The 9,418-nt window shown below is 40.6% G+C and overlaps 1 gene segment (V, D, J or C); it reads right to left on the bottom strand.

Annotated features, from left to right (window-relative positions):
* Positions 1-7,884: 7,884 nt before the first annotated feature.
* LOC119819830 lies at positions 7,885-8,470 on the bottom strand. The segment is given in 2 exon segments: positions 7,885-8,264; positions 8,364-8,470. Coding segments are annotated over 2 exon segments (426 nt in total).
* Positions 8,471-9,418: the final 948 nt, after the last annotated feature.

Below are 9,418 nucleotides of genomic sequence, written 5' to 3'. Positions count from 1 at the left end.
CAACCAGTGCAGCAAAAATGAAAAATATTTTATCTATAAGTAGTAGTACAAAGCCTACCTGGAAATGGGTGATGTGATATGTAATGGGGCAGGTTTGAGCAATCAGCTACAAAGAGGGGTAAGGTGTTTAGAGCACAAATTTAATAAACACAATCAATATATCAAAGACTTCAGAATTATTCACATTTTCCCAAGTTTCAGAGAACACTGAGGAAAGGGAGGCTGGAGGAATGTAAGAGGTAGAAAAACGCCTCCATCAGATTGGTATCAGGCAAGACTGTAGGGCATTTTCTTGATTAAAATTGGTTTTGGAAGGTTTAGGCAGTCTAGAAAGTGCTATCCCTGGGCAGGTGTTTCTGGGTTGGATAAGAAAACACGCTGAACAACCATGGAGAGCAAGCTGGGAAGCATAGTTTATGTGTGATTTTTGATTCAGTTCCCACTTTCAGTCTCATGCCTTATTCCATGATTTGATTTTTCTCTATAATGATCTGTGAGAGCTAAGATGATATTATCTCCTCTCTTTCCATGATGCCTTTGGGTATGGTTTTCATAAATAAAAAAATAGTCTAGAATAATTTAAAATTCTTTTGATGAGAGGACAGACATGGCAAACACAATCAAACATACAATCACATTTATAAACACAGTCACATATCCCAACACATGCAGACACCCATCAAATGTACATTAAAAACTGATGTAGGTATGTCTTCTATCTATCTGATGATTTCATTGGATAATTAATAAAGAAACTGCCTGGCCCATCTGATAGACCGGCGTTTAGGTGGGTGGAGTAGACAGAACAGGAAGAAGGAAGTGAGGTATATGGCTCAGTAAGATGCTACACCTCTCCTAAGTTAGACAGACCGCTGTGCCTCTCCTCAGAGAGAAGCGAGACGCGATGAAGCTCCAGCCCAAGATGGACGTACGCTAGAATCTACCTGGTAAGGCACCACTTTGTGGTGCTACACAGATTATTAGATATGGGTTAGTCAAGATGTGAGTAAGAGGCTGAAAATAATGGGTCAGGCAGTATTTAAAAGAATACAATTTGTGTGTTGTTATTTCGGGGCATAAGCTAGCCAGGTAGACGGGAGCCGGGAAGGAATGCAGCCCGCCAGCTCCTCACTACAGAATGGCCCCCAACGTGGATAATTGAATCCACAGAAAGCCTGAGAAAGCTTGGGAAAGACTAGAGTAAAGCATGTTTTCTTGATAACAGCAATTTCTTGGGTCTGAGCAAGCGCTCTCATCTAAGAGAGGCTTCCTGACTCAGCTTCAGCTGCAAAACCCTGCAGCTCATTAAGAGGTCCTGCCACAAAACACTTAAATGGTGTTGATGAAAAGCTTTTCAGTTTTCAGCTGTAGCAGGAAAAAAGTTGTGCTGCTTTAAAATGCTGGCTTTCTGGGTCATCCTGCCAGGGCAAACGCTGACTCTTTCAAGCAGGCGGTCCTGACTATGGAGCTTCTGATTGTTGTTTAACACTGTTGCAGCTTGCTTGCTGGCAAGTACCTTGAAACGCCACAGAGTTGTGGTAATAAAAATGGCTCTAGCAAGTACCTCTGCCATGAGGCTGGAAAGCTAAGGAATGGGATGGATCTAGCTGGCAAAGCCACGGCTTGAATCCTACCCATATTGCTCAGTAATTTAAAGACTTGTGTGGTCAGAAAGAGAGAGAGAAAGATAAAGTAAAGAGAGATTCAAAAACAAAGAAAACCTCTAAATGATTTATAGTGTGTTAAAAATATATGCATGCTAAAGGTTAAAGTTCTTAGGGTAAAAAAGGAAGAAAGAAAGTAGTTTGTTGTGGTGGTACACACCTTTAATCCCAATACTTGGGAGGCTGAGGTAGATTGACCTCTGTGACTTCAAGGTGTGGCAGCACACGCCTTGAATCCCAATGCCTAGGAGGCAGAGACAGACAGATCTCTGTGAGTTCAAGGTGTTGTAACACGTACCTTTAATCCCAGCACTTGGGAAGCAAAGGCAAGTGGATCTTTGAGAGTTCAAGGACAGCCTGGTCTGCAGAGTTATGGTCAAAGATATACAGAGAACTTGTCAAAAATAAAAAATAAAAGTAAAAATAAATGAAATAGAGGTTAAAATAAAGCCGCACAAAGATGGAAAATATACAGAGAATCTTGATATTGTATGCTATTATACTCTTTTTGAATTGTTTGAATGCTGAGGAAGGAGCAACAGCTGCTAAAAGATATCTGTTTACAAATGCTGCTGAACTAATCCAAGATAGATATTTTAAAAATACCTTGACTTCAGAATTTGTATCTAAGTATATGATACTTTGGAAAAGAGATTCTTCTTTTGTTTTTACAGAAAATGAAACCCTGTGGATTGCTTCTACCCCAATATGGTATGATAGACCACGCCCTCCTGAAAGGTTGCTGTGAACATCTTCAAAAAATTACTTCGCTCAACTGATAACTGAGATGAACCTGGCACACACAGGTTATACCATGAAAAACCTAAATAACAGCACCCCCATTCAGCAGGAAGCAGTTTGGAGAGAAATAACTGCGCCCATATTCCCAAATATTGCTTATGAATGTTCTTTTACATTTAAAGGGGGATATGATATAGATATGAATAATTTGTATTGGTATAGATTTTAAGGTCAATTTTGTTATATGTATATGTATTTCTGCTCTTGATTAAGGTATTGTGATTGTGTAATTCATTTAAAAATGTAATGTATAATTAGGAAATATAGGTTGTTAATGAATAATCATTGATAATAGTAAAACTTGTAGTCATATTAGTTAGATTTTCTAGATATATAGAGATATATTTCAGTTAGATAGGGATACTTCATATCTTTCAAAAACTGCAAAATATGGCATTTAATGTTTTAATAAATTAGGACTTTTCATGACAATGAGACATGTCTGCTCCTGGCAGCACCAATCTACTTCAAAAGGAAGATGGGCATCAAAGAGGATCCTTATTGAGTTTGATAGCCATTTGGGCAAGAAACTGCTCTTGCCTGGACTATTGTATAAACTGGACATAGAGAACCCTCAGAGAGAGGAATGCTGAACTTGCCTAAAAGTGAGATGATCTTTCGGGATTCCTGATTCATGAAAGAGTCTGCGAGACATTCTGCAGGACACAGCAGATAGTGACTGAACTGTCTTTGAAATTTCCTGCTTCATGGGAAAGTCTGCTGGATACTGTGGGCCTATAGGCCGAAGATAGATGCCCCAACAATACAAAAGAACTTTGGGTGACTGTCCAGGCAGCGAGATGTCTCTATCATTTCTAGAGTTATATGGAAATTGCATATTTCTTATTTACTTAGGTAATATTGTGCTCTTCTGGAGTCTTTGATGGAGCTGAAGAATAGATAGATAGTTATAGTTGTTTTCCTTTGTTATGATAAAAGATAAAGTAGATATAAATATTGTAACTGTAATTTTTACATGATAACTGTTTTATTATATGTAATTTTACTATGTTAAAGTGAAAGCTTTTCTTTTTTGTTTAAACAGAAAAAGGGGAAATGATGTAGGTATGTCTTCTATCTATCTGATGATTTCATTGGATAATTAATAAAGAAACTGCCTGGCCCATCTGATAGACCGGCGTTTAGGTGGGTGGAGTAGACAGAACAGGAAGAAGGAAGTGAGGTATATGGCTCAGTAAGATGCTACACCTCTCCTAAGTTAGACAGACCGCTGTGCCTCTCCTCAGAGAGAAGCGAGACGCGATGAAGCTCCAGCCCAAGATGGACGTACGCTAGAATCTACCTGGTAAGGCACCACTTTGTGGTGCTACACAGATTATTAGATATGGGTTAGTCAAGATGTGAGTAAGAGGCTGAAAATAATGGGTCAGGCAGTATTTAAAAGAATACAATTTGTGTGTTGTTATTTCGGGGCATAAGCTAGCCAGGTAGACGGGAGCCGGGAAGGAATGCAGCCCGCCTGCTCTTTACTACAAAAAACATATTCACTGGTAGAAGTGTTGACTTTCTTTCTTATGTTCTTTGACTGGCACATTTTGGTTGGCCTGGACTCACTATGTATACCAAGCTGATATTGAACTATGAAAGATTTTCTAGCCCCTGACCCATGTAACTGGATTAAATGAATGCATCACTATTCCTGACATTGACATGAAGAGTCTTAAAAATTAATTATTTATTTTTTGAAAATATTTTCACTCAATATGTTCTGATTACTATTACCCTCTTTCATTCATTCCCAGGTCCTTCCTCTCTCTCATATTGCCCAGTTGCACAACTGGAAGAATTTTTAGGACATTGAAGGGATTTGCCTCATGGTTTTTATTTTTATCTAGGCAATAAATGGTTTAAAAATCCATAATTACCAGACGGGCGGTAGTGGCGCATGCCTTTAATCCCAGCACTCGAGAGGCAGAGGCAGGTGGATCTCTGAGTTCGAGGTCAGCCTGGTCTACAAGAGCTAGTTCCAGAACAGGCTCTAGAAACTATAGGGAAAACCCGTCTCAAAAAAAAAAAAATATCCACAATTACCAAAATATTTCTCCTTTAAAATCATTATACATTTGTTCCTTTTATAGATTACAATATTCTTATTAACATATAGAATGTATAATGATAATATCCAGTGCTAAAGAGATGGCTATGGAGTAACGTGCTTGCCTCCTAATATGAGTATTTCAGTTTGATTCTCAGTATTTAACTAGGAAGCTGGGTATGATGCTTTATCCTTATATTCCCATCACTTGGTAGATTGTGACAGGAGGCACTTTGGGACTTATACCTAAACATTCTACCTAAACATGTGAGCTCCAGTTTCAGTGTGAGAATCTGTCTCAAAAATTAAGTTAAAGGACAATTGAGGAAGACTCTTCTAATCAACATGTGACCTCTAAAGTCATATGCAAACATACACATATGAGGACACAGTATCAGCAATGAGCATTTTAATTCATTCAAACATTTCCTTTTTTCTGGATTGAACTCATAGTTGTAGATGTTTAGAACTATCTCAGGGAGAGGAGGAGAAAGAGGGGAAAAGGGGAAAGAAGAAATTGTATCTCCAACTGGTAGCTCCTATCTAGAATCTGGACCACATGAAATGATGACATCATCATCTACTGTGAACATGGAAAATAAGAGCAGAGTGTGCACATGAGCATTGCAGTATCTTCCCCACACTGAAAAGGGAAATTCAGAATCTTCTGAGCTGTGTTTCAGTCTCTGGTATTCAGAGAGTAACTGGGAATCTTAGGCAGGAAGAGGAACTGGTATGTCTGCAGAGGCTGGTTCAGGGAAAGAAGGCACAGAACCTGAAAGCAAATCCCCACTCCCAGTCCCACAGTACTCATTACCTGGGCTCAGTTGTCCAAGGATGCAGTGGTAACCTGTGTAATGTAATATTATGACAAAATAAGCATCTCCTGAGTAAACACACAAGCACTCAGACAGAAACCCAGAAACAAAGCAGAGATCAACCTGCACAATTATAGGCATACACGAAAAGAGAGATAGATGTGTATTAGCAACTTGTGTTGCTTGAAAATGTTCTGGTTACTGACTTTCTCCCTCATGTTCTCGCTCCTTCTGCTCCATGAGAAAGAAAGTCAGGACCGTGAGGGAACCTCCAGCTGGCGACAGATGGGGAAGGTGACTGAGCCCCACATTGGAGCACTGGACTGAGCTCCCAAGGTCCCGATGAGGAGCAGAAGGAGCGAGAACATGAGGGAGAAAGTCAGGAACGAGAGGGGTGCGTTCACTCATGGAGACGGTGGGACAGAACTAATGGGAGATCACCAACTCCAGTTGGAATGGGACTGATGGATCATGCGACCAAACCCGTCTCTCTGAGTGTGGCCAACAGCGGGGGCTGACTGAGAAGCAAAGGAAAATGGCTCTGGGCTCTGATTCTTCTTCATGGACGGGCTCTGTGGGAGCCTTCTCAGCTTGGTCGATCACCTTCCTGGACCTGGGGGGAGTTGGGAGGACCTTGGTCTTAGCATAGAGTGGGGAACCCTGATGGCTCCTTGGCCTTGAGAGGGAGGGAGGGGAGGTATGGGTGGAGGGGAGGGGAGGGAAGGGGGAGAAGGAGGGGAGAGAAAGGGGAGAAGGAGGGGAGGGAGGGGGGAGGAGGAGGGAAGGAGATGGAAATTTTTAAATATAAAAAAAAAATAAACCATGAGAAAAAAAAAAAAAAAAAAAAAAAAAAAAAAAAAAAAAAAAAGAAAATGTTCTGGTTATATCTGTCATTCATCCTACTAAAAATGTCAATATCATGCTTGTTTATAATGTTCTGTGATTATATCCATTCATCAGATTATTCTCTTTATTTTTTCTTTCACTACTTTGACCGTTCTGTCTTTTCCCACTCTCATGTCTCTTCTCTCTTCCCTCCTCCTCTGCTCCCATTCCTTCCTCTTTGCTTCCTTCATCTGCTCACCGGAAGTGAGATTCCTGGGTAACACTGTCTTTCATGTGTAAATCTATGAAGGATCACCATAGTGTTTGCCAATGTCACAATAGAATGATGTTCACATCAATACAATACATGGGTTCCTTCCTCTATATCCTCCACACTCTTTTCAATCATTTCCTTTGGCAAATGGCACTTGCACCATTGGTTACAGGCAACTTACGCTGTAGGCTTTAATATCCATGTCTCTGGTTATTAGAGACGTTGGCCTATGCAATGTCTTCCGCCTACATGAATTTGTCAAGATGAAGGAGTGCAATAGGAGGATGGAGGGCAGGAAGTTGTCTGCCCATGAGGAAATAGCCTTTCCCGACTGTGTTTCCTGAGCTTGTTATACCTTGTGGATCCAATTCTCAGACAAGCAAGAGAAATAAATTATTATGAGAAGAAAAATGAGACTGATATCTTGAATGAGACAAATAGTGTTCTAAACTTTAACAAGGAGGATTGATGCTACAAACACAATATTTATTAATCAAAACTTAGGCTATATTTTTAAAATATTATTTGAATCAAGGTTTCATAGATACTACACAAGAACTTAGACATTCGTATAACTCCCAGAACTGAATGAATTTTAAAAGAAATACTTTATTTTTAATTGTATATATACACTTCTGTGTGGGTAGTGTAGTTATCATGCAGACAAACAGAGGGCACGGGGTTCTCTGGACTCACAGATGTTTTTGAGCTGTCCTGAGTCTAGGCTTAACATTTTCCAGGTTATTTATCTTCTTCACAATCTGACACTTCACTAAACATAATCACGTCTGCCCTGCTTGATGATTTTCTTCTAGTCAGACTGCATTCTGAATTTACAAGGTAACAGAACCATGAAAATACTTCTGTAGTTAAATTTCTTGACACAGAAGAACAACTGAATAGAATCTAACACTGAGCTTTGATCTCCATGACTGCAAAATGAATGGGTTTGCCTGCCAAGAAGTTGTCCTATTTAGAGGATGTGTAGATAGCATTATCACTGGGACTCATTGGGCAACCAGTCAAGCCAGTTGGCATATTTCAGGTCCAGTTCTAGAACCTGTGTCAAATATATACTGCAGATTAATAGAGGAATACATCATATGTCACCATGTGCAGAGAGAGGGGGGAGGATGGGAGGAAAGGAGGGAGGGAGGGAAGGAAGAAGGAAGGAGGCAGAACAAGAGGAAGAGCAGTGCCAGAAGGAGGAAAAGAGGGAGAGCAAAAGAAAGAGAGAGTGAAAGAAACAGAGGGCAAAAACAGTACAATAAACAAACAGAAAAGCATGCCACAATGGAAAATAGATATTTGAATAAAACTGTGAGCACTTCAAGGATTACTGTAGAGAGAATCTTAGAATGTGATATGGAGATGCAGCCCAGACACAGAGGAGTCCATTCCTTTATACCTATCAGGCGCCTCTGTGGCCCAGACCTCTGTGTGCTCTTAGCGCCACCTGCTGGTCCTGAGCAGTTTGCATGGAGTTTTGTGTCTGAGTTCACAGAAGCTTTCACTCATTGTGTCTCTTGTACAGTAATATGTGGCTGTGTCCTCAGATTTCAAACTGCCCATGTCCAGGTATAGGGTGTTCTTGGCATTGTCTCTGGAGATGGTGAATCGTCCCTTCACAGCGTCGGCGTAGTAGATGTTATTACTATCATAAATAGATGCGACCCACTCCAGGCCCTTCCCTGGAGTCTGGCGGACCCAGCTCATCCAGTGGTTACTGAAGGTGAATCCAGAGGCCACACAGGAGAGTTTCAAGGACTTTCCAGGTTGCACCAAGCCTCCTCCCGACTCCACAAGCTGAACCTCACACTGGACACCTGCAAACAGAGATTCCTGATTAGAAAACTGTCACAGAATCCAATTTTCTTCTTCCTCATGTACAGAAATGCACACAGTATATGATCTCCATAAATTACCTTTTAAAACAACAGCAAGGAAAAGCCAACTGAGCCCCAATTCCATGGTGAATGGTGGCTGATCAGTGGTGATCAGTGAATTGGGAAGACCAGGGAACTCAGGTCTGGGCTCCTCTGTCTGAGCTGCAGGGTCAGGGCAGTGCTGCTTTTCATTGGCACAGAGAATCCTCATTTGCATGTCTTTCTGCTCTAGTTGCTCTAGGGTTGGAGCCTTGAGGGAAGGCAATGCTCATACCAGATATAAGGCATCAAAATCAACAACGCCAGTTATAGAAATGGACATAAAATTGTAGCTTTGTATTCACATTTTCGTTGTGAAGAATTCACAGCAGTCCAGTTAGTTCCTTTATATGTGTGAGCACAGGACATGTGGATATTTATCAGGTTTTCTTAGTACACATATGAAATTAAGTGTGCCAAACACAAATGTTTCTACACAGGAGCTCAGTTTTTCCTACTTTTTGGCCTGGAAATGGATTCTCCCTGATGTGGCTCTTTGACAAGGTCACAACATTCAGATGCTGTTAACATCACTCAGTCTCTGTTGCAATAACACTTGGGAATTTTCTGAATTTTACCTACTTTTGAGACCATGCTGTCCTCATGCTATAGGAGAATTGCAAGTGAGATATCCCTTGTCACTCTTTCTCTCCACTGCTTTGCACTTGCTAAGGAGACCTATTGCCATTAGCATCAAATGCACTTTTTTCCATTCTGAAGTTCTCTCTTTGATTCCTTTAAACACCCCACTCCACTGTTATCTTCTGTCATCATTACTCCAGGCAACACATGACTGTCTATTTTGTGTTAGAATAGCTCTCATTGACCTAATAATATAATTGTAAAAACCAGAATTTTGATTAAGTTTTAGGAAAAACATTGTTATTTAAGCAGTTGTCTGGTTCCCCTCCTACTCATCTATTTTCCATCATCACTGCCAGCTTTTGCTTTAACAGAACCAGTACTACCCTGTGCTTCATTCTCCTTGCCCTTCACTTAAGATGTCTTCCTTTTCCTAGGGTTCCCAATCTACTTACAAGGTATACAAAACAGAT

Source organism: Arvicola amphibius, chromosome 7 (assembly GCF_903992535.2).
Source record: "Arvicola amphibius chromosome 7, mArvAmp1.2, whole genome shotgun sequence".
Taxonomy (NCBI): Eukaryota; Metazoa; Chordata; class Mammalia; order Rodentia; family Cricetidae; genus Arvicola; species Arvicola amphibius.
This window is presented reverse-complemented; position numbering and strand designations above follow the sequence as displayed.